Here is a 26652-nt window from a genome sequence, read left to right as displayed (position 1 = left end):
AAAAATAAACAAACCAAAAATAAGGTGGCACTATTTGTTCAAGCTTCTGTTAACAGAGAAAGGGCAAAAGTCCAGAATAATGTAATTTTTCTGTAAATGCCACACTTTGCTACATACAAGTTACGTAGGCTAAGGATTTTATAGCAGAAGTCCATACTGCATCAAGCACCAGTGTGAATCTGGTCATAAAGGGCACCTCAAAATTATTAAAGAAGGCTGGGAAAGACAAGGAAATGGGTCTAGTCCAGGGGTGACGAACTCATTTGTTACAAGGGCCGGATATGACATATATGACACTCGGTTGGGCTGGGCCATGCCTTGCCAGCCCAGATTGAGAGTGGGGGGTGGCTACTTCAGCAGGCCGCATAAAAGCTCTTAAGTGGCTGGATCCAGCCTATGGGCCTTATGTTCGACACCCCTGCTCTAGTCAATCTCAGTTTCTCTTTCCAATCCTGGCCCAACAATAAAAATGGAGAAAGCAGCAAACTTTTAAAAAAGGGGGGGGGGGGAGAGACAAAAATACACTCAAGACTCATTTGCAAAGAAGCATAAGGTGGCTGCAGAAAAGGATGGGGGGCAAGGAGAGAGTGTTGGACACTCAAGTGAAGGCAATTAAATGAAGCATTACCACCTACTGAAGAGTATTTAACAGTGCAATAAAAATTAGACTAAAAATAATGGGGTTAGGCAAGTGACTCAGCATGGCATTGCGTTGTAAAAAACCTACACATTGGTGGGTCCCCTTCAGGAAAGATGACTAATCAATTTCCAATATCATCAAGATTTCCCCTCCTAATCCCCTATTTTTTTGTCTGAACGGCATTTTTAGAACAACGGGTTGCCTGGGAACCCAGTTAGCAAAGGAGTCCCTATAAAAGAAGGGGGAAAAGGCCTGCTGGGTAGATGCGCCAGAAGTTACATTTAGCAGAGTGATACTTACAATCTAATGAGATTTGTCAGTCCTCTAAACATATCAGTGTTCAGGCATCCTATTCGATTGTTCGTCAAGTCTCTGCCCAAAGGAAGCAGAACAGAAAAGATAGGTACCTTTCCCAAATGCTACTTTTTCTGATAGCCAAATGATTGCCAACAATACAGGTAGTGTCAAAGATGATGAAAGGGTTTTGACTGAACCACTTACATGTTCTCATAAGATCAGTTAAACTTTGATATGGTGATTGTAATGAGCTGACTACTTACCCTGACTCCCAGAGATTCTGGTGGGAATCTATTCTCAGATACCAAATTTACTCAAATACACGTTTTTTACACTTTTTGGGGGGGGGGGCTTTAGGGAGAGGGTTGTCTGGAGAGCCAGTGTGGTGTAGTGGTTAACAGTGGCTGACTCCAATCTGGAGAACTGGGTTTGATTCCCCACGCCTCCACATGAAGCCTGCTGGGTGACCTTGAGCTAGTCACAGTTCTCTTCATACTCTCTCTGCCCCACCTACCTCAAAAGGTGTCTGTTGTGGGGAGAGGAAAGGAAGGTGATTGTAAGCCGGTTTGAGACTCCTTAGGCAGAGAAAACTGGGGTATAAAAACCAACTCTTCTTCTTAAACACAGGATACACATTTATTTAAATTTGTCCTCTTTCTACAACCGGCAGGGCCTGCTGCGGGGGGGGGGGGGGAGGGAGGTTGCCACCCCTACAACCTGGCTGATCTAGGGCCAGCCTGCCATTTCTGGAACACCTGTAGAGAAGGGCAAGAGGGCGAATAGCTTGGTTGGATGGCTGGAAGTGCCGCGGAGGCGCTTCTTCATGATTTCTGGCTTGGCCAGAAAGTGTGGAGGGAGAAAGAGGCTAGCCTCTCTGTCAGCAGAGGGGAGGGATGGAAGCAACCCATGAATGATCAAGTCTTGGGACAGAGGGAGACAGGAAGGAGTGCCCCCCCTCCAGCAGCTGTGTCACGCTGACTGGTGTTTTCTGACTGGGAACAATTGGGCCAAAAGAGAGGCAATGTCAGAGGGGAAAGATGGTTGTGACAAGGGAACCCCCAGGAGCTTGCAGCTAGGAGGAAGAGAGATGGGGGAGACAGAGGTGGGCTGGAGGATAAAATCTCTGGCTGGCTGGCCGACCCTCCAGTTTTGGGGTGTATGTCTTAAATCAATGTTCACCTGTTTTATGTATAGCTTTCTCTTTCTTTAGGGGAGTTGTCTTATACTCAAGACGTTTTCCTTTGAGTAAATATGGTAAGTGCTTAAGAACACAATAGCAAAACGATTTAAGTGGTTGACCACTTTATTGGTTCAAGCAGACAGCATGAGCCGCTGAAGGACTGTACTAATTGGATGACCACAGTTTTCTTAAGGGCTTTCTTTTATTTGGAAATGGTTGTTACTAAACAATTAGTGAGTGCTGAATTCCCAGCAAAGGGCCTAACCTGTTCACTAAACTTCTGCCTTTGGCCTATGACCCCTCTAGGAAACTTTAACCTCCACGTTATTCTACTAGCGCAGCAAACATTGATGAGGGCATACTGGGAAAGAATCAGGCAACTGTCTTATGGGAAGCTCAGCTGCTCACACTCCCAGCAACCACTGCTTGCACAAATACAATAGTCAGATGACTTTAATGCTGTGCCATTCATTTCCCACCTGGCTTGGTGCTATTCAGTATGTTCAGAAGAAAGCAATCTTTAAGATATCATTGTTCTTGACATATATGAAGCCATGGGTAGGGGTGAGGGTAGAAGAGAAGTTCAGAAGGCAAACGCATGTTCCTTCCATGTAGGGAAACACTTGCCAAGTAACATCGGAACAAACCTGCTACGGCTGAAAGAGCCACAATCCCTTTAACTCTTCTTGATAAAACTAATGTCCTATCTTTATTGTTTTAGTTGCCTCTGTTAGTTTCTTCTGCAGATTTGTACAGTTTTCATAAAGGGCACAAAACAGATTTAAGTAACTGCAACAGGACACTGCATGACAGGAGGCCTCATGCCTATGGCTTAAAGGTTTTTTTTTTTAAAGATCACCAGAGCTTTAGTTCAGACCAGAACCTACACTACCTACTTACAATTCACTTAACTCGATGATAGCAAATGTAATTACTTACAATCTTTTTAAAGATGGAAGTCCTATGAAAGCTCCGGGGTCTATAGCACTGATGAGATTGTTCTTAAGGTCCCTGTTTAAAAAAAAAGTGAAAAGATTTATTAGAGAAAAGCAAACCACAAGATTGAATTTTCAAGCTGATCAGAACTTGTTTGTAATATTCAGGAGTGGGAGAGAGAATGATCTGCTTCTAAAACTTTTCTTCATAAAATGAAAACCACTACGTTTCTCAGCTGGCTAGAAGTCTAGGTTTACTATCATGGTGGTCTGTTTCAAGTCAATCAGCAATTCTTTATCACAGCAATGTTAAGTTTTATTTTGTAAGCTGCCTCAAGCATGTTCCCTGGAGACACACATACACACACAACAACTATGCTGGGGGTGGGGGGGTTGGCCTGTCTGCCTGTTTGGCACAACAGGTGCTGTAAGATTTGTGCACCACCTAGGGGTTCAATGTTTTGTAACTTTGTTGTATTTTATTGTTTTAAACGTTTTAATGAGACATATGCATATGTGACTGGGTTTTTATTGTTGTAACCTGCCCTGAGCATGGCCTTGGCCTGGGAGAGTGGGCTAGAAAAGTTAAAAATAAATAAATAAATAAACCCTTCCAGACCTGGTACTCACCTTTAATGCCCAGATGGAGCCCAGGCATGGAGCCCATCTAGTACTTCACAGAAAGTACTGTGACGTTAGAGTTATGTGATAAGAAGAGGAGCAAGAGTTCTGGCTTCATCAGTGGAGAGGAGAGCTCTTTACTGCAACTACAATTAAAACATTCGTGGACTGTGTGGTGGTGGTCGGTGTGTGTGGGGGGTCAGACCAGGAGAAGAGAATGGGCAAGGATGAGCTTTTGTGGGGAGGGGGGTCTCTGAACTTTGCCCAAGTGACCACACCTTGCTCTTGTGTGACTCCTATCAGCAGGATGAGGAAAAGCATCCTTGCTGTCTGCTTGTGCGCTGGCAGTTCTACAAGGATTCCCCAATCCATGTGTTAAAGTCCACTGTTCTGCTGTGTTTTTTTAATTATTACAATTATTTTTCAAACTGTACATACATACACATACTAATTGTTAGATTATATTAGAACTTACTTCGATTACAATCCAATTATCACCTTTTTTGACTTACCACTTTTTACTTTCTGATTATATTTGCATATCTAATAATAGATTAGAGGAAGGCACTGGCAAACCACCTCTGTTAGTCTCTTGCCATGAAAGCCCTGAAAGGGGTTGCCATAAGTTGGCTGCGACTTGACGGCACTTTACACACACACACACACACACACACACACACACAATAATAGATTTATTGCTTACATTCTATTTCTTTTTCTAATTATCTGCTATATACTTATAATATTTTCCATTATTCATAAGATTCAGAGATTTATCTGTTACGCACTGAAAAGGTTAATTTAGCCATGATTGCATATTCTGCTACTTTGTTTGTCCATTCAATTACATCTGCTTTCCACTTTCTTGTGTAAGCCACTCTTGTCACTGTCGCCATATACTTAAATAGTTCACCATATATTTTTGGCATATTATTTGACAAAAAAATTTTAACAACATACTTTTTGGATCTAGCACATACTTGATTTTCAATATTATTGGAATTTCATTATGTATCATTGTCCAATATTTTCTTGCCTTTTTACAAGTTCCCCATCCCTGTTTTAAGGAATCAAAAGCTTGCCTGAAGCGGGGTAGGGTGTATGTGCTGGTGGGGGGAAGATATCCACACTAAACACTGAACGATTATATGTGGTAACAGAGGAGGCAAGGGCCAGAAAAAGTGAAACTCGCACCACAACAGAATCTGGAGAAAAGGATATCTGTACAGAAACACTGTGGATTAAAAAAAAATGTGGACCAGTAAGCCCTTGATTAAAACGTCACCCTTGCCATGAACATAGCATGTAGCCTTAAGCAAAACATCGCCTGCCTCAAATCCCCATTTGAAACAATGACTAATTCTACAGAATTACTGCAGGGATTGCTGAGATAATGTAAGGGAAATGCTTTAAAAACACTAGATAAATTTTAAACATTACAACTATTAGAAAATATAAGCTGCTAGACATTAGTCTGATGTCATACTAGTGTTTTCAGAGAGAATGCACCATTGAAATAATTACATAGAAACATAAAAGCTGGAAGGGACGCCAAGGGTCACCTCGTCCAACCCCCTGCACATTGTAGGAAATTCACTGCCACCTCCCCGCCACTCCCCCAGTGACCCCTGCTCTACACCCAGAGGAAGGCATATTAGTTTTAATAATATTCAATATAACCAGAATTTGGTGTTCTTTCCAATACGAAAACGTATTTGGTAACAGTTCTGCTACAGAGCGTTCTGCACCAAATGACATCTAATGCCTAGAAGACAGGCATCCATCTCTACCTATTATTTTATTAAACTGTTAGCTTTCACTAAAGCCATCAGCTGAAGAGACTTAAATTTGTGGGATGCTTGGAAGACTTTCTAGTTTACCATATAAAGTATATCAGATGATATACTTAATGAATAAAGCATGTTGCAAGTTCAGCATAACTTTAGGTTACAACTCTGCCTGAAAAATAAGAGGAAGAAACAGCTGTACTGGCAATAAGCAAACTATGGATTAGAATGGTTGCTTAATTGTTTCCCTCAGCAATAATTTTTAAAAATAAATTATTTTATGATCAGAAGCTATTTGAATCATAGTGTTTGACAAATGCTTTAGGCTAGCCCTGACCTTTCACAGCTCATTAGGCAAAGTTCATCTGCTTACCAAGGTAACCTCTGCAGTTATTAAAAAGAGAAGGGCTTCTTTACAGGAGAGGATAAAGAAGTACAAGAAGAACCACCAGCCCCCCCGCCCCCAAAAAAGAGAGCAAGGCAATCCTCTACATACAATCAGGCTAAAAATGTTAAATACGGTGCTACTAAAAATTCCTGTGCCATCACATCATGTAAGAAACCAAGAGGCAATGGGATTGGAAGAAGCGAGGCCATAGGAAACAAGGATGACAAAGAAATGTCTAGACACCTCATCATGGCAGTGGCTGAAGCCAATTGTAGTCTGATCCATTAGAGAGAAAGGGAGAAGGAAGAAGAGGAAGAAGAAGAGTTGGCTTTTATATGCTGATTTTCTCTACCATTTTAAGGAGAATCACCCCGGCTTACAATCTCCTTCCCTTCCCCTCCCCACAACAGATACATTGTAAGGTAGGTAAAGCTGACTCTGAGAGAGCTGTGACTGGCCCAAGGTTACCCAGCTGGCTTCACATGGAGGAGTGGAGAATCCAATATGGTTCACCAGATTAGAGTTTACCACTTGTGTGGAGTGGGGAATCAAACCCAGTTCTCCAGATTAGAATCCAGTGCTCTTAACCACTACACCATGCTGAGCCTCCCTCCCCACTCAAGACAAGATTCCTATTATGCCAAAAGGAATGAGATGGTAGAAAGTGCTTCGGTTAAAGTTTCCCATTCTGTTCACCTATTGAAAATGTCTAATATTGAAGCACTGTTTGCACATGAAGGAGAAAAATCTGATTTCATAGCCTCCCTTCATCTTCTCACGCCATCCATTCTCTACTTGATATATCAACTAAATCCTGCACTTTTCACCAGGACAAGCTGCAAAGTTCATTTTTTGGAAGAAGCAAGTTAGCGACGTCAAGGTTAGTTCTCCCCTACCTTTAAACTGACCACTAGAAGAAAGCTTGAGAGAAACTCAACTGCATATCGCCAAACCCCATAAGTACTCCCCCCACAACCACTCAATCCTCAATGACTTTAAGCAAATCGTGCCTTTTACATTAAGATTATTGCCTTCCTCCAAATAATTCAGAATAATCTCTTCCAGCATTAGTTTAAGATTCAAAAATATTACTAAAACACTTTCGTTTTGAATTACAACTAATTTTAATAATAATTCTTGAAACACTATGGGCAATTCACTGCCTTGTTGGATTGTACGACTCCTAAACTTAATAAAGATGAAATGGATGCAAAGATTCTCTAATAGAATTAATTTGGGTACTGTACTCACAATGAAGCAAACATGCTGTATGAACAGTGTGCTTCTTTCTAATGGTTAATGACCTGATATAGGAAAGCTAACTAGACATCTAAAGCTTCTTGGGAGCATACCTAGACCTGGATCAGGCCTGTCAAGAGTCATCCAGAAGACATTTTAAGATGATTATGCAAGACTATCCCATATAACGAAATGAAAAGGTCTATTGGCACCTATGCATTTTGGGGGGGGGATATACACCAAACACTTCATAAAAGGGGAAATTATAGTCTTTGGCTTCAGGCATCTATTTCTTACATTTTAAAATTTAATGAGCTGGATCCAAAATTCCACAAGTAGCTTTGCATACCCGAGATTTAGATATTTTCCTTGCAAGCTGCTATTTCACTCCAGGAAATATCTTTTGAAAAGAGAGGAGAGTTTCATAAACAGCATATTCAAGATCTTGGTTGGCTGTAAGTAGTTTATTATATCCTGGCTATTATTTAAACTGAGCCCAGGAATCTACAGTGATAACATCTAGCAATATGCCTCTATGGAAAAAAATGTGGACATATCAATTTCAACTTTATGAAGTTTAGTGTTGTAAGAGACGAAAACTACAACAGAAAATTGGAAGAAATATATTTCAAGAAATTTTGAAGATTTAAATACTTAGAAGAGCATTCTAACACCAACAGAAGCTGATGAAAAAACATAGGCTCAAGTGGTAGTTGGTTATTTCAATTAATTGTTCAGTCAGCTACAGACAGAAAAAAGCAAATGAAAATAAATATGCAATAAGCTTAAGAAATAACAAGAGAACCCCAACCAGAACTACCAACAATCTAAGCCAAAATACAAAAGACACTGCCAATTTTTTCTCATGACATTTGCTATCTTTTCCTACTACATCATGAGTACCAGGTCTGAAGACTACTAAAGAGACCCCAAAGGGGAAAAATTGCAGAATCTTCTAAAAAACAACTTCACCATATGCATACAAACCAACATTTACTTGGAATTAAGCTCTACGTGTTTCTAAGAAAATATTCATAGAATAGGCAGAAAAATACTGAAGTCATTTCACAAATTATTAGGAGATACTGTACTTGCTTATGTCCATTACTTTATGAAGTAACTAGTTATGTATTTGTATGGCAGGAAATAAATTCACATACATATACCAACACCAACTGCAAAGCATCTCAATGCTTTAAAAAAATTGAACTGAATATGGTTTTTTAAAAGTAAGGTTTTTTTATTGCAATAATTAAAATGTAGTATTAGGTAACTTACAATCGTTCAAGGAGGCTTAATCCGGCAAATGAGCCATTCTTCAATTCCGATATCCTATTGTTGCTCAGAATCCTGTAATAAATTTAAAATAAATATTAAAATGAGATTCCAAAGGAAGAACTCTTTTAAAAAACTGCATTGGTACTATGGTTTATCACTTATTCTTTATAGAGGTGCTGTAGAAGAATGCGAAGGATAGCTTAGGGGTATAATGGACCCAAAGTTAGGGGGCAACACCAGTGGCTCTTCCTGTCACAGACAATTGCCTCATATGTTCTTACTTCTTTGAATTATCACAAGAAACAATCTTAGATGGAAACTTTATCTGGTACATAATTATTACTGAAAATCACTGGCACTTAACTATCCAGCATCTGAAAAACTTGACTCAAGGAAGAACCACAAGATTTCTTTTTCTTCACGCCTTCCAGCACAAAAAGACTTAAGACAGGACCAAGATTTAAATTACTCATTTAAATTGTTTCCCATCTGCACATATCCTCAGATATTTCCTAAGCAGAAGAGTAGTCAGTGGTGGATAGATCCAGTAAAACATAATGATTTACAGCTAACAGACTATTACCTTAGGAGAAGTCTGACCTTTGTGTATAGCGTTGTAGATTTACATCTCACCTACATGTTATCCATGTGGCTCATATAACATATAAAAATAGAAATCTAGTAAACTAAAAGTATTAAAAATTCGATATAGTAAAACAATCAAAGACTTAGTTTAAATAAATTTCTAGTACTTTATTTCTATACTTCCAATTCCTTATGCCATTTTAAAAAACAGGAACTCCATATAATAGAATTTAAAATCTCTCTCTGTCTCCTCACTTTCTTAATGTGTACGTGAAGGAACAAGAGCTAAATTTACACAAACTTTTATTCCTCTTGGTTAAGTCTCTTCCTCCAAAGAACGTAGAGTTACTACTACTGGCCCCATGTCCTTCTCCCTTGTTTCTAGACTGTCTAACAAGCCCAGTGAACTCCATTAATGCAGTGATAGTGGCTTTGGAGCTACATCTGGCTCTTTGACTTGTCTCTTGTGGCTCTTCTGAGACTTTCCCCCAATGGGGCACCTGCCCCATATTTCAAGGAAGTGGGTAAGGCCCTTTCCCAATAGGACTTGTGGTTGTCAGATGGTTTCCACCATGAAACAGCTGCTGCCAAAGGAATGGGTCAGCTGCGAGCCTCCCTTAGGTGCAGACCTCATGCCTAGGATGGAAGTAAAAGTGGCTCTTTTAGTTGGTGGCAACTGCAAATGTGGCTCTCCACAAGTCATGGAGTAAGTACCACTGTACTAGGAAAGTGAGATACAGGTCCCACTGATTATGACTGAGGCATATGGGCAGCTCACCACCTATTCTTTATTGAAAAGCAGGGTACAAGTTGAGTATCCCTTAACTGGACTGCTTGGGACCAGAAGTGGTCCGTATTTCAGATCTTTCCATATTATGGAATATTTTGGAATTTTTGCATATACATAATGAGATATCTTGGGGATGGGACCCAAGTTTAAACACAAAATTCATTTATGTTTTTTTATATATATTATACACATAGCCTAAATGTAATTTTAAACAATATTTTTAATAATTTTGTGTACATTCAACCACTGATAGCACTGCTGAGGGCCTGTGAGTAATGCCTGCATGCCGGCTCAAAAGGTCCGGTTTTCGGATCAGTCCGGATATTGGATGTCTGGATAAGGCATACTCAGCCTGGATAAGGCATACTCAGCCTGTATAAGTAACTAATGATTAATGGCCACCGTCACGATTGCCAAGTTAAATCTTCACAACAATAGCATATCAAAAGATCAAGATATTTGGGAGGACGCGTGATCTCACATCTACTATGACAAAACTTCCAAGCAAGATGGCCCTCTGGTCCAGCATATTTGGCAGAATGGACTGTGTCTTTCTCTGATGTGTTAACTTTCACTAATAAACTTGGCAGCGTGCAAGTATGCCTCCAAATGCTGAACCCAAGAACAAAAGCCTTCAACAATGCTCTCCTAGTACTTGTCCCACCCTAAAGGTTGTCTAACAGGTACTTTTATGGTTCTTCACTCCCAACTTATTTTCTTCTGTCTCATGCATATTGTTGATCTCCTCCTCATCCCTTAAAAAGCCTTTCCAATCCACACCCATTTGGAAATAGTAAAACAAGACTCAAGGTATCTCCTCTGAAACATACTGAAAACATTCACAAAAGCCATATGGAGGGTGTCTCGTGTTCGTTGTCTGTAACTTAGAACAGAAACTAAGCTCAGAGGTGCAGGACTTAAGCAAAGGCATTTGCTATGATTAAATCAGTGTTAAGTTTTCAAAATCACCGGCACAACAGTCAAGAGAAATATCAGAACGCAAATACTTTGAAAAAAATCATCACATATGGTCAAGTCTGAGGAAAAAGGAAGAAGCCTGGGTCCCTCAGAGTGAAATACTGGTACTACATAAGCATATGGAGAGCCAGCGTGGTGTGGTGGTTAAGAACGGCGGATTCTAATCTGGAGAACTGGGTTCAATTCACCATTCCTCTATGAAGACTGTTGGGTGACCTTGGGCCAGTCACAGAACTCTCTCAGCCCACGTGGAAGCAGGCAATGGCAAAACACCTCCAAATGTCTCTTGCCTTGAAAAGTTTTAACACCAGCCATTAAAAATCTAAGTAATGGGCTGGACGGACACATAGTCTCATTTTGTATGGCATTTCATCACATCTTATGAATAAGGCCTTTTCAGAAACACAGAAACCTCAGACCTGAAATTAATGTGCTATAATGTGTGTGAACATAAAATAGCGTGAAGGTGGAAAATATCAAATCATAAGCATGGATAACATTTCAGTGGGGCAGTAGGACGGAAGCAACAACCCAAAAGGAAACCACGTGCAGGTCTTGGTGCAGTTTCAAAACAACCAAAAAAATTCAAGTCCAAACTAGTAAAACCCTACAGGGATGCAAGCGTAGTCAGAAAACCATTTGTATTTGAATTACAAGTCTAGCGTTGTCACATCCAACACTGATTAATCTATCTGTGTGCAAAAGGGAGCTGAGTGACATGTTAAGTATTATGAAGAAAAATGCATACAGGAGCATACCTTCAGTTATTTGACTTAAGCTAAACAAAAATTAAATATTTGCGTAAGTAATTGATAAGTAGTAACCATTCAAACACAGATGACTCAAATGCCTATTCATGGGCCAAATATTTTGCTAGAACATGAAAGAACGTCTGATTTTTTATTTTATTTCTGCTTAGGCTATTTATTGTTCAGTATTATTACACTTTACTTAGCATCACAAACTGAACACACACATCTAAAAGCATAACAAATGTAAAAAGACAGTATTAAGAATGTACCCACAGCAATCCAAAGACTTCTTACCCCATGTAGAAATTTCCAGTGTGTTACATATTCCCCCATTCACTTTAGCAAGTGCAATGAACAGGGGAACTGCGCTCATGAAACCCACGTCTACACTTCTAAAGCTCTAGAATGGGACCACAATCTAAAGCGCAGGGCACACTACAAATGGCAACACTGTACACATTTGAATTAAAGTCTGTATTACAATATTAGACAAAACTAAAAATACTGAGCTAAACTGGCAGTTATTCATTTCCATTAGAGAAAAGGAAAGCTCTACACACATCAGACACAGAGGCTTGGGTCCCACACAGGATTTCCATGGGCAGAAGGGGATGTGATTTCCCTCCGTTCCCCCTTCCTGTTGCAGACCTTCACTTCCCCCCAACGCTATTTGGGGGTAGGGGCATCCTCAGTCTCCAAGGAGTAACATTTTGGGAGGTGGCAAGAAAGTCATATTCCACTGAAATAAATCCTCTGTGGGATCCAACTCCGGTGCTGCCTGATCTTTAAACTACCACCAAATTACAGAAAACTTTGGTGAAATTTCTAATTTTGTACCACAGGCCCCAGGTATTCCTTGGAGGTCTCCCATCCAAATATTAGCCAGGGCCGACCTTGCTTAGCTTCTGAGATCTGACCATTTGGGGCATTCCAGGCCAGGGCAAGACTCTTTAGGCTGGAGGAAAGCCTCAAACTTTCATGAGAAGAGTGGTAGGATATCAGCATATGTTTTCAATAACATATACTATTTGGGTTGTTTTATGCTTATATTGCTGGTCTATCAGATTTTTGTACATGCTTATTTGGGAATAAGTCCCCCTGAACTCAACTGGAGCAAAACAAACACACTGAGGACTGGCCTGCAAAAGCAGATGTGAAGTCCCAAGGATACGCACCCATATAAGGTGATAGCCCATTCACATACTTCAGACCTCCTTCCCAACAGCTCCATTGGAAAAACTGGGACATTTTGGGAAGCGCTTGTAAAAACTGCTATGAGATAAATTTCCTTTAGTATTGGCTGCATTTTTGCAATTTTGCTTGTAGAAAATTCCATAAATATGTCCAGTAATACAATTTTACATACAAAGTTATAAATGATGCACTTTACATTGTTAAAGGAACAAAACAGGTTTCAGTTTGATAGTAAAGTATCGCATACATTTCAATCCCCCCTCCAATTTCCACCCCCAACAAAACTTTTTTCCATGGCTTCAAAATATCTGAAAAATGTACACTGCTCCGTAGGAGAGCCAATGATCATACAGCTACACAAATTAGCAAGACTAAAACTCAGATAAATTTCCAACCTTTCTGTCTGTGCCACTATTATTTAATTTGCTGCTAACACAGCACTATATCACACCTTTCAATGACTGAATTAAATGATGCAAAATGTCATGCAGGGCTTTGGATGCTATTGTAGCAGACAAGTGGTTAATACTGGACATAATCCATGGACTCATTAAAATGATTGACTACAACATTAATAAAATTGATTGATGTATTTCTTAATATAATTTTAATCTATTTTTTCTGCAAGATGACTAAAAACAAAATCTAGAACACTGCAATAATGAAGACATTAAAATACAGTAAGCTGACGGAGTCTACAGTGGCCTTAGACTTGTTGTTTCTTGAACAGCAAGCCCCTAAACTGCATGGATAACTGCTTTTGAAACTGAGGTGTGTTTGAAAAGCAGTTTGTGATATGATATGGGAATCAGCAGTTCAAAGGAAAAAAATTCCACAAGATTAGCACAAATCCCTCATGGGAGCTTATTTAGCTCTTTGGATACTGGCCATTAGTAACAGGAAAAGAATACATCACATTATAATATGAAAGGGTATACTCAGAGGATACACAGCTGCCTGTACAATCATGAAAGATCTTTTCTACTGCAAACAGTGGCAACATGGAAAGCCTTCTGAAGCATAAGTAAATATTTTTTTCTGGGGTAAGTTCCAGGAAAAATGAAAGTTTACCACACTTGACAAATACAACCCTCATAGATTTGCACAGTACCAATTTTAACCACTGTACCATCTGCAAAAATCTATGTATACCAAAAGTGTCCAAGGTCAGTATCCCTCAAGATATTTATTTAAACCAACTTCTAAAAAAAGTTACTTATGACTATCTAAATGAAAGAATTTCACCCCATACTGCACACAAGCAAGCCTCAACTCCAACAAAATCGCTCTGTATAAACTGGAAAAAATAAGGCACCAAGCATAAAACATTTTCCTTGTGGCCTGCATACTGAGAGAGCATAGGAAAAAAACAATCCCCAAATTTTCTAAGCTGCATTTTAGGTAAAACAATCAGCACACCGCACGAACTTTCCTCTTTCTGCTTGGTAAAATGGTTTTGTGAATTAGCTGCCCCTTCAGATAACACTGTAAGTTATTGTACCTGTTAAGGCACACATGCAGACAGGGAATGGAGCCTGGAAGCTCAGGGGCAGCCAATGTAGTTTCTCTCAAATATGAATAGATATTGGTTCTTGTAGGTTATCCGGGCTGTGTAACCGTGGTCTTGGAATTTTCTTTCCTGACGTTTCGCCAGCAACTGTGGCAGGCATCTTCAGAGTAGTAACACTGAAGGACAGTGTTACTACTGTCCTTCAGTGTTACTACTCTGAAGATGCCTGCCACAGTTGCTGGCGAAACGTCAGGAAAGAAAATTCCAAGACCACGGTTACACAGCCCGGATAACCTACAAGAACCAATGAACTCTGACCGTGAAAGCCTTCGACAATATTATGAATAGATATGTTCCTATCCATCAAGATTTAGGTTGCAGCATTCTGACCAACTGCAGAAATTACATTAAAAACATATTAACAAAGACCACCTAGAATTGCTTCAAGCGCAAGGGGTATATGTGTGATATTTGCTGATTTCCCCTTCTTGAGGGAGACCAAGCTTTTCCTGACTCCCCACCCCCCCCACCCCCCAGAAGCAATACTGGAGGGTATTTGGACTGCTGGGGGGGGGGGATTAGCAGAAATTGCCCCATGCTTGTGCCCACAGAAATTCTAGACAGGATCCAAGTCTGTGTGTTTACTCACATCTTTGAATCAGTGCATAAATTTATTCTAACGAAAATTCTCCCCCCCTCCGCCCACTTAATTACTCAACCTAACCCCAGTCTTCCTACAAAAACATTCAGGACACTACCCTGAGATGGTAACAATTGTATGTCCTATGCAAATTTTAAAGAGGCAGTGCTGACAGTAGTAAAAATGTTTGCATAGTGGTTAGCTCGGTAATTACAAAGTCACATGCTAGTTCTGATTAAGTGGCAGTCTGTTACCTCAAGGTACGATAAGATCATAAAATCAAGGCTAGACAGAATTTCGTCTCCTTGTTCCCTAGATAGCGCTCATCTTGGCTCTCTGAAAAGGCAGGCATGAGAGCATTACTCTTTAACAGCTTGCATTCTCTCCAGTCTGATCTGAATTTTGTCTAAAACAAATTAGGTTCAAGGTAACCTTTGTGAACAAAAATGAAAGTGAATATTTTATTACTTCTCATTGTTAGCTGTAAGAATATAACTAATTTAACTTGCCAGCTTCACTGATGTCTGCCTCAGACTTATTGTTTGGGCAGAATATCAAGAGCTGGGAAAACCAATCAACAACCCCCTCAAAAGAATTACCTGTACATCACGGGTGGGGATCGTCAGGCCCAGGGGCCATTTAAGGCCCACAAAATCATTTGGTCTGGCCCTTCGTGGGTCCTGGACGATCTCTAGCTCAGAAGGATTTAAGACTGGTGATCTGCCCCCTCCCGAGGACAGGAATAGCCTCTATTCAAGGCGGATGTGAGTTTTTTTTGCAGAGAAAAGGAACCTTCCCCCCCCCTTGCAGAAGAGTAAGCTATGGAGATGCTAGGACCGCCCAAGAAACTGTGTTAACCCTTTCCCACCCGGGCCATGGAGAAATGCATTCCCTCTGTACTACAAGAGGGCTGGGGGCGGAAGTGGCGACAATGGAGGGGTTAAAGGAGGCAGGGCCAGAATGCGTGCGCGCGGGGGGGGGGGTTCTTAGCCAGTGTGTCCTCATTTCATCCCTGCAGGTAGAGGTAGCAGGAGCCGGCTACCTGCCTGCTTGCCCGTGTGCTGGGGCGGGGGGGGGGTATCTGGGGCAGCGGCCTGCTTGGGGCTTGGTCGGCTAATTTTTAAGTTGATAATTCTGTATAGCCCGCGAATGATGTTATAAATATCCAAATGGCCCTTGGCGGAAAAAAAGGTTCCCCACCCCTGCTGCACAACATTTAGCTTTGAGAATGAAATGCCTTGTATTTCTCAGTTTTGCAGATAGAGTTTTAACACTTAAAGGTATTTTAATAGTCTTCCTTTTACCTGTTGAAGGTAAAGGCAAGCACTGGGTCATTACTGATCCATGGGGTGACGTCACATCCCAACATTTACCAGGCAGACTATGTTTATGGGGTGGTTTGCCATTGCCTTCCCCAATCGTCTACACTTTACCCCCAGCAAGCTGGGTATTCATTTTACCAACCTTGGACGGACGGAAGGCTGAGTCAACCCTGAGCCAGCTACCTGAAACTGACTTCCATAGGGATCGAACTCAGGTCATGAGCAGAGCTCTGACTGCAGTACTGAAGTTTACCACTCTGACCCACAGGGCTCCTGTTACTTCAGTTAAATGATAGTAAAAAACAGGATTGTAGACGCTGCTGAATGCTGAAAACAATTGAACCATTTAACTTAGATAAGAATCTCTGAAAGCTCTTTGGGCCATAAAAGCTGGAGAGATTGCAATTTGGGATCAGGTAAACAGGAAACCAGTCAAAGTCCTGCTGTAGCACCATGAGGTGTGCTAGCACAAAACTGCAGAATTCTAGATTGGGATTATTCTGGGGGGAAATGGTTTTCAGCAAAATAAACTATGGGAGGGAGATGAAGACCCTGGTTAAAATCCTTGTTCAGCCATGAAGATCACTGTTGCTCTGGGGAACAGAACATTCCTCTGCATTTCCCACTGCACCAAGGCAAAATGAGATCAGAATTAAAAAGCACTTTGTAGAACTGCCATAAATCACAGTAATTAAAGCTTTAACCCAAGGATAAGCACTGCAGCACAGAGGAAAGAAAGCACAGGATTGAGAGTTAGACTGCAGACACACACTTTGCCTGCTTCTTCTGTGTCCAGTCCTGCCGCTTGCAATCGGGTAGAAGCCTTAGCAGATGCTGCTTTGGCACTCAGGGGAAGCTGGTTTATACCATAAGTGTGACAGGGTTTTTGCTAACATGAGCCCTGTTCACAAGTTACAGGTAATGCATGCACAGTCTGTGCAGTATATACTTGATTTTTCTTTCTGTGTGAGCTGAGTAATTCTCATGTTACATTCAACACATGTATGGGTGAATGTGTGATTTAAACCCCACATTTATCCATGTAATGGTCTCCAGTTTTGTATGCTGCTGCTTTCTTACAAAGTGATGTACACACATATATGCAGGATGTACGTGCAAATAGCACTATGGAGAAGATAGCAAGGGGGTTGGCTCCTTTATTTCAATTATAATCTGAGCTTCTCTGCCTTCCCCAAACCAGCCTAGAATGCTATTGAAGCAGTTTCTTTAGCCACTGCAACAGATGAAGCAGGAAATAAGTTCACAGTTTTGATCCTTAGAATTCTGGATGTTTTGCAGAGCAGCATGCTACTCAGAAAAGTCAAACCTGAGTATGGACTCTAGGGCTACCTGCATCTTTAAGTCATCCTCAACAGTTTGGTATACCAAGCCAAATACTGTGCACTAACAATACCATATTGCTTAATTATGGAGATACAAGAAATAAAGGATGCAGTCCTAAGGCTAGCAATGTAAAACTGCCACTAAATCTTCCACCAGCATAATTTAGAAACCAGCCTGCTGCCACAGTCACACAGGTGTACATCTAGGACAGGGGTCTCAAAACTGCGGCTCCAGAGCCGCATGCGGCTCTTTGGCCCGTTGAGTGTGGCTCTCCGAACTTGGTTCGGAGCCCCTGCTCTTGCACCTGCTCACACCGGCAGCTGGGCTGCGGAACCGGCGCGCCTGAGAGAGCGGGAGAGCGGGCGCACTGTCTCTCCCCCCCCCCGCCGTGGAGAATGGCCGGGTCCCCCTTTCCCTTGCCCTCAATGGTTGGGAGGCTAAAGCCTCCCCTCCCCTCTATCTGCGCGATTTGCTGGGCGGGCGGCTCGGCGGTTCCTGCCCCCTCCCCCACCTGCCTATCAGCTGTTGGGCGGGGCAGGCTTCCTTTGGTAGACCTGGCCTCCGGCTGAGTCCCATTGGGAGGCCAGGTCTACCCACTGGCTTTCTTGGCGGTAGACCTGGACTCCAAGGAGGGGAAAAAGTCCCCCTGCAGAGGCCAGGTCTACCAATTGGCTTCTATGGGCCTACGGAGGCCAGGTCTACTGCCAAGAAAGCCAATGGGTAGACCTGGCCTCCCAATGGGACTCAGCCGGAGGCCAGGTCTACCAATAGGCTTTTATGGTGGTAGACCAGGCCTCCAGACGAGGACTCCGGACGGGGAGGGGGAAATGGCGGGGACTTACAATTTAATTTTTATCAATAAATAAGATCACTATTAAGTATGATATCAAGTTTTATTCAGTGTACCTATAGTTTAGATTTAAAACTTTAATTAAAGTTTATTAAGTTAATAAACAGTGTACCTACCTATATAGTTTAAGTTTAAGAAATTTGGCTCTCAAAAGAAATCTCAATCGTTGTACTGTTGATATTTGGCTCTTTTGACTAATGAGTTTGCCGACCCCTGATCTAGGAGAAACTGGTGGTGTCAGGGAAATGTCTAGGAAACATGTCTAAGAGGAGATTACTTTATATTCTAAAGGCCCTCAGCCCACAAGATGGCCCTGGTGTAATGCTCTGCCATCAAGAGGGTTAAGAATTGTCTTCCTAGATACTAATCCAGCATTCTGTTTCCATCTGCAACCAACCAGGAACTTCTTGAAGGGAATCAACCACTGTTTAACAGCCATTCAGGGTTATGTGGCTTCTAAAATTGAAGGGTCCATTTTATTTACCATGGCTACCAGTCATTAATACACAACTACTGACAACCAACGAAGGGATTGTGTGGCCACTGATTGCCACATTCTGTGACAATGATTTTTTGTGAATGCCTATCTCTTGTTGACTATTTTAGTATTTTTCAGTACTATTTAACCCCAAATTCTACTATCTACCACATTTTTATCCCATTCTTGCGCCAAGAACCAACATTTGGTTTCTCCCGCTTCCTTTTTATCCTCACAGTCACTCTGTGAGATAGGTTAGGCTAAGAGAGAGTGTGCAGCCCAAGATCACCCTCTAAACTTCAAGGTAGAATGGTGGATTTGAACCTGGGTTTCCCTAGCTCCAGTTTGATACGCTATCCTGGTACACCAATTTGACACTACACCACACTGGCTTTCTAGCCCTCTCCTTTCTTCCTTCTGTAATAATTTATGAATCCTAGCAGCCTTGCAAAACACCCATCTCTACTTTGTTTCTTGCTTCTGTGGCAGTATGTTATAAAGTGGCAGTCTTTCCCAATTCCAGATCAGCAGCTATTTATAATCTACAGTGAACACCAAGTTACAGTGAACACATACAATCCATGCACAGCGTACATTTGATTATCCTTTATATGCGTGTTGAATAATTCTAAAGTTATATTCAATGCATCTACAGCTGAACATGTGATTTAAAAGTCACATGTATTCAGGCACTGGACCCTGGCTTCATTTATAAAGTTAACGGGCCCCAGTGCTTTCTAAAAAATAGCTGTATGCACATGCATGAAGAATATATGTGAGTTCTCTTTAACATGTGAACAGGGATTATATCTGCCATATATGTTCCAAATGTGCCTCTCACTAGAGGTCTGATTTCATCAGTAGCATCTGTGAACTGGGTATGTTTAGCTTGAAGAGAAGACTGAGAGGGGATATGATAACCATCTTCAAGTACTTGAAGGGCTGTTATATAGAGGAGGGTGCCGAGTTGTTTTCTGTTGCCCCAGAAGGTTGAACCAGAACCAACGGTGTGAAATTAAATCAAAAGAATTTCCATCTAGACATTAGGAAGAATTTTCTAACAGTTAGAGTGGTTCCTCAGTGGGACAGGCTTCCTCGGGAGGTGGTAAGCTCTCCTTCCCTGGAGGTTTTTAAGCAGAGGCTAGATGGCCATCTATCAGCAATGCTGATTCTATGACCTTAGGCAGATCATGAGAGGGAGGGCATCTTGGCCATCTTCTGGGCATGGAGTATGAGTCACTGGGGGTGTGGGGGAGAGGTAGTTTTGAATTTCCTGCACTGGACAAGATGACCCTGATGATCCTTTATGATTCTATGAATTCCGACCCAACCCTAACCATAAAGGCATAATTGTTCGTAGTGTTCACTGCAAGGCCAATTTTACTACAGTATAAGTAATCTCTTGTGAGCTCTGACATGGATAACCAATGAGGTCAAACATAAAGTGCTAATACTGCTAGTGCCTGGAACCTATCCTAACCATGCAAATTTGATTTTTATGTAAAATGTGTACAGATTGCCTCTTAATCATGGTTTGTAGCAAGGCAAATAAAAACACAAAAATACAAGTTAAAGCATCACTAAGTTAAAGTATTGGAATACTAAAAACAAGAGCAAGATTTAAAAGCCAACAAAATACCAGCCAACACTAGCAAAATGTAAAACAATTAATGCCTAAAGCCTGTTTCCATGCAAAACCTATTGTGACTACCACTTAGACAGGAGGAGCTCACAGAGCACGATGTTAACCTTGACAGGCAGGTTCACAAGAGAGAAGGCACCCTCCCTGGCCACAAGCTATACAAGATAAAGATGCATTTCCTTCCCCGATCAAGAACATCCAGTATATCACAAATGTCCCAATTTGTCATGAAATGTATCATATCTTAAAATATTCACTGGATCCCAACTTTTCTTTGAAAGTCTCTCAGACCTACAACCAAATATGTCCCCCCTCCCAAAGCATGCAAAATTTCCAGGATCATGGAAAACAAGAGAAGGAAAGTTGCTTTTTAAGAACTTGAAGAAAACAGTGGGGAAATAAAACACGACATACTAGTACAAAAAAAAAGTACACAGAAAAAAACCTGAAATTGTATGTGTTACAGTGTATAACTGAAAATTAAGCACATTTGTTTTTGACCAACTAAATTTGCACTATATGGAAAAGTGACTCTATTCTAATACTACAAACGTTTACATTGTTTCCCGAAATTCTATTCAGTTGCAATGAACTGAGGACTTGTGTTTAATTAAATGCAACTCTAATCACCAATTTGATTTTCAGGGTACAATACAGAGAAAGTAAAGGGTATTGATATCAATAGGATTTGAGCATTCCAGATTTTTGTGACATGTGCCTTTAGACTCATAAAAATAAGGAACCCAGAATATGAACTAGGATCCTGAATTAGGAAACCCAGAAGCTCTTCGGTGTACCTGGTTTAAATGGAAAGTTAGTGCTTTCCTAAAGTAAACTGTTCTGTAATTAATTATTGCAGTGCTTCTCTTTCCCTGCATGTGTCATTTGAAACTTGTCCTTTTACAACTGAGGCCTTCAGATACCTATGGCATTCTGATTGCTACAGTTTTATTTTATTAAATAAGAATAATTATCAATGAAAGAAATTCCCAAATGACAAAAACAGGCAGCATGTGAAGTGGTTAGAATGCCAGATTACAATGTAGGAGATTCAAGTTTGAACTCCCACTCTGCCATGGAAGCTCCCTGGGTGACCTCGGGCCAGACACACATTTTCAGACTATGCTATCTCATAAGGTTGTTGTGAGGATAAAAATGGAGATGGGGACAATGCTGAAAGCCATTTTGGGTCCCCACTGGGATGAAAAGCGGGGTATAAATGAAACAAACAAATAAAAATAAGGTTCATAGTATAATCAATGACAGATTTTCATTTGTTACTACCACATCAAAACATATTTGAAGGTACTACTTTTATACTGGCAATACATAATTTTCTTTGCATTCAAACCACAATATTTTGCCCCTTCTTTACTGAACCTGTACCTGAACCAGTACATCCTTTGTTGTGTCATATACAAGTAATGCAGGCACCAATTGGATTATGCCTGTGACTTTACTACTGACAAGCGACAATTCCCTACTACCATACCATTGTATGAACCTTCCAATTTGTCCCCCGCCCCAGGACAATCCTATCTCCCTATCTCTTCAATCTATATGCAGAACATATAATTAGGAAAACTGGATTAGATTTAGATGAAGGTGGAGTAAAAATTGGAGGGAGGAACATTAATAATTTGAGATATGCTGATGACACTACATTATTGGCAGAAAATAGTGAAGATTTGAAACGACTACTGCTGAAAGTTAAGAGAAAGTGCCAAAGCAGGACTACAGCTGAACATCAAGAAAACAAAAGTAATGACTACAGGAGAACTACACAACTTTAAGGTTGACAATGAGGAAATTGAAATTGTTCAAGACTTTCTATTCCTTGGCTCCACCATCAACCAAAAGAGAGACTGCAGCCAAGAAATCAGAAGGAGATTGAGACTGGGAAGGGTAGCCATGAAGGAGCTAGAAAAGATTTTGAAGTGTAAGGATGTGTCACGGGCCACCAAGACTAGATTAATTCATGCCATCGTATTCCCTATTACTATGTATGGGTGTGAAAGCTGGACAGTGAAGAAAGCTGATAGGAAGAAAATAGATTCCTTTGAAATGTGGTGTTGGAGGAGAGTGTTACGGATTCCGTGGACTGCCAAAAAAACAAATCAGTGGGTTATAGATCAAATCAAGCCCGAACTGACCATAGAAGCTAAAATGACTAAACCGAGGCTATCGTATTTTGGTCACGTCGTGAGACAACAAGAGTCACTGGAAAAGAAAGTCACACTAGGAAAGGTTGAGGGCAGCAGGAAAAGAGGAAGACCCAACAAGAGATGGATTGACTCAATAAAGGAAGCCGCAGCCTTCAATTTGCAAGATCTGAGCAAGGCTGTCAAAGATAGGACATTTTGGAAGACTTTCATTCATAGGGTCGATATGAGTCGGAAGCGACTTGATGGCACTTAACACACACACAATCCTAAACAGAGTTACGCCCTTCTAAGTCCACTGAAGGCCATCAGCATAAAAGAGTGTAACTGGGAGAAAGTTGGCACAGTTAATCTTCAGAGGCCGAGTGCTATATTACCTTTATTTTCCAAATCAAAACATTTTACTGGCTGGAGAAAGTTTGGAGAAAGTTACATTCTTATTCTAAAATTGTCAAGCATGCTTCTTTGAGGTGTTTCTTGACATGTACCTTTCATGCAATCAATTGTATAAGTGGTCAACAGTTCACTCATAATTTCCCACTCCACAAAACATCACACTCAACAGGCAATGTCCACCTTATGGTGTTGAACCACACTGCTGTCCCAGAGAGCTGTGAAACCAGTTTGCAAGACAGCGCATAAGGCATATAAGGACCAACACAACAGGTACATCACATAATCCAACACAGAACTGAACTCTTCCTTCAAGAAAATAGTTTGAAACAGATGTTTAGCAAAGCACTACTTCTCCTTGCTATTGCAGCCCAATCCTCTCTATGGATGTTTTACTCCTAAGTCAATCACATGGAACTCGCAGCTCAATTGTAAGCACACTTACTCAGAAGCAAGCCCCACTGAGTTCAATGGGAAACTTATTCCTATATAAATGTGAAGAGACTGCAACCTTATCTCTGAGCAATGGTGGATTTTCCAAGAAAGTTTTCCAATGTTAGCAAAACTTAAAAAATGCTACCAGAAGAAAGCAAATACACCACGTACAAGTACTGTGGTTTATCCATGCTTCATATCCCCCATTTAGCCCATCTAACATGATTGATTGATTGACAGTCCAACAGCCCTGACAACTGTATTTACATATGTGGGCAGAAAACGTTTCATGGAAAAATACAACCACTGTTACCGCACTAGGTATTCCCACCGATGTATTAAAAGTTTGAAACTGTTATAAAAAATACTGTTTGCACTTTCTATGTATTCCCACCGATGTATTAAGAGTTTGAAACTGTTATAAAAAATACTGTTCGCACTTTAGCTGTGAAGACTTCTTCCAACCATTTTTTAGCCGTGGAATCCAAAAACCCTTTTAAAGCAATGTTTTTTATAACATTTTCAAACTCTTAATACATTGCTGGGAATTTTTCCACCTCACATCACAGTGTCTGAGTAAACACAATGTGAGGTTCTCCAGCCAACCTCGGCAATCCCAAAAAAGTCACTCGCTCAGACAAGCAGGTCTAAAGCAGGTAAATGCTTATTCAGGAGCCACAGGTACAGCATCAGCAATCCGCAGATTCAAAGCTGCTAATGACCATCCAGTCTACAAAGCATAACTTTAAGCACAAAGCAATCCCAGGTGCAAGATCAAGCAGGCCTGGGAATTGGGAGATAACAGTGCCTGGTGGGAAGCAGGGAGTGAGCAAGCCATAATACTGAAGTTGCCTGCTTGTGACTCAAGGTCAGAGCAGGGGGGGAAGGCAGGGAGCGGGGATAGTTTGAACAGCTCAGGGAAACAAAACCAAAAGATGCTCTTGAACAGAAATGGGCCTAACTCATGTCAAGAGCCTGCCTGGACCGCACGACTCCTAACTCCTGACACACGCCTATGATTGAGCTACAAAATGAAGAGCACAACTTTACTCTGAAGGATACAAAGATCCTTCATTTGTGCTTATAGGCTCTGGTACCTAAACGAAACATCAATGTTCAGCAACAGTAGACCACTCTGCACTATATGCTGAGAACAAACCATGAAACACTAATAATCAGTTTATATGCTGCTTGTTTCTCCACGGCTGGAAAGACAATACTGTCATTAATCCAGTCCTGAACATGTAGGTTAGGTCCCACAACTGGGTCATGCTTTGACCTAAGAAGGGCTGCACCACTGACAACATTTTCTGTTGTCATTTAAGAGTATTTAAGAAGAAAATACATTGAGACAGAATGATGAAAAGGGAGTGAAAGGAAGGATATTTTATTTATTTCATTTACATCCCACTTTTCTTCCAATGGGAACTCAAAGCGGCCTACAACATTCTCCCTTTTATTTATCCTGACAACAACCCTGTGTGGTAGTTAGGTGTGTAACTGGCCACTGTATTGGTCACCCTACAAGCTTCCATAACAAAGCAGGGATCGGAATTTGGGTTTTCCAGATCACAGGCTGTCACTTTAACCGCGGGTTAATTTAAGCGGGTTCCTTGTCCTAAAGACTTTGAATACTACCATATAAAGCTTTGGTTTGCTCCAGTAGGGCGCTTAGCATATTCACTGACCTGAGTTCCAGGGCAGAGGGAGAAAGGAAGAGAAAGAACTTCTTGTTTCCCAAAAAACACTGAAGGCAAAAACGGGAGGATGTTTATCATTATTGATAAGCCATCCACAATCTTAACTACAAAACTCTTACAGACCATATTATAAATCTTAAATTTAGAAAGTTACTGGCTTCATAGGGCAGAGTGTTCAACCCTGTGCATCCTAACCATGAAGTGGGTCATGAATACTGTGAAAATTGCTTTTTGTAGCTTTAGCAATTTGTGAATGCCCTTTTATTTATTTTTTACTGGGGGTGTGTCTCCTTAGGAGGTAAATTTTGCTGGAGACCACTGTCATAAGGGGATGGTGTTTTTTAAATGATAAACCATCCAGTACTATTCACAGTGGGTAGCCGTGTTAGTCTGTCTGTGTTAGTCTGTCTGCAGTAGTAGAAAAGGGCAAGAGTCCAGTAGCACCTTAAAGACTAACAAAAATATGTCCTGCGGCTCACGAAAGCTCATACCCTACCAGAACATATTTTTGTTAGTCTTTAAGGTGCTACTGGACTCTTGCCCTTTTCTATTACATCCAGTACTATAAATTCATATTCCCAAACCATGGAATAAGAAGATGGAGATCAGGGTCTCCTAGGTAAGAACGAGGCCGGTGTTGTTATTGCTAAAACACATGCCTTGCTATTCTAAACGTGCATTATTAAACTCTTTCCCACGATCTTCACAAACCACCGCCAAGAAAGAAAAGTTTTTAAAAAAAGAGTTTAAATGAGTCATTTAAAAAAAGAAAAGAGTACTCAAAGGACCCCTCCGCTTGCTTAGGACCCCCCCCCCTTTGGTTGGCGCCGCTGTCTGCGTGGGTGGCCAGACGTGGCCCGGGGAGGGGGCGGAGGGCATCCCGCCGGGGGGGGGGCCCTCCCCAGGCCCTCCTGCGCGTGGCGGCGCTACTCACAGGGTGACCGTCCTGTCGGGCAGCGCGTCGGGGTGCAGGACGCGGTCCAGCTCCAGGCTGCTGCAGACCACCTTCCCGCCGCCGCCGCCTCCTCCTCCTTCGGCGGCCGCCGCCTTGCCGCTCCTGGGGCGGCCGCCTCCCCCGTCCTGCTTGCAGCCGGAGGGCAGCCTGGCGGGGCCCCCCCCACCGCCGCCGCCGTCCAGCAGCGCCAGGAGCAGCAGCAGGAGCCCCGGCGGAGGGGGCCGGCACGGGGTCGCCATGGCCCACGCGCAGGGGCGGGCCGGCGGTTGGGCGGGCGGTTGGGCGAGCGCTCGGCGGCTCCTCCTCGGCGGCTCCTTCCTGCCCCTCAGCGAGGGGGGCCCACGGCGGCTGCGGCCGCGGGCCCCGAGCGGCGGGACGGCCCGGGCGAGGGAAGGGAGGCCGCCATGAAGGGGGCGCCGGAGACGAGGGACGCCCCTCCGAGGCGCCGACGGGGACCTCCTCGCTCCGCTCCCGGTCGGGCTTCTGAGGCGAGCGCGCATGCGCGGGCTCGCTGGCCCCGGCGCACGCGCAAGGCGGAGGTCTGAAGCCCCGGCGCC

At 42.0% G+C, this 26652-nt stretch overlaps 1 protein-coding gene across 1 annotated transcript in view; it reads right to left on the bottom strand.

The window, feature by feature from the left end:
• Positions 1 to 26334, bottom strand: part of ADGRA3 (adhesion G protein-coupled receptor A3) — a 57448-nt gene extending 31114 nt beyond the window's left edge. The window contains exons 1-4 of the mRNA XM_056855599.1: positions 26075 to 26334; positions 8366 to 8437; positions 3057 to 3128; positions 941 to 1012 (exon numbers count right to left, since the gene is read on the bottom strand). Of these exons, the coding sequence (XP_056711577.1) occupies positions 941 to 1012; positions 3057 to 3128; positions 8366 to 8437; positions 26075 to 26334 (476 nt within the window). The remainder of the gene's footprint in view (positions 1 to 940; positions 1013 to 3056; positions 3129 to 8365; positions 8438 to 26074) is intronic.
• Between the last annotated feature and the right edge of the window lie 318 nt (positions 26335 to 26652).

Source organism: Euleptes europaea, chromosome 9 (genome assembly GCF_029931775.1).
Source record: "Euleptes europaea isolate rEulEur1 chromosome 9, rEulEur1.hap1, whole genome shotgun sequence".
Classification (NCBI taxonomy): Eukaryota; Metazoa; Chordata; class Lepidosauria; order Squamata; family Sphaerodactylidae; genus Euleptes; species Euleptes europaea.
Note: the sequence above shows the minus strand (reverse complement) of the source record. Positions and strands in the feature narration are given on the sequence as shown.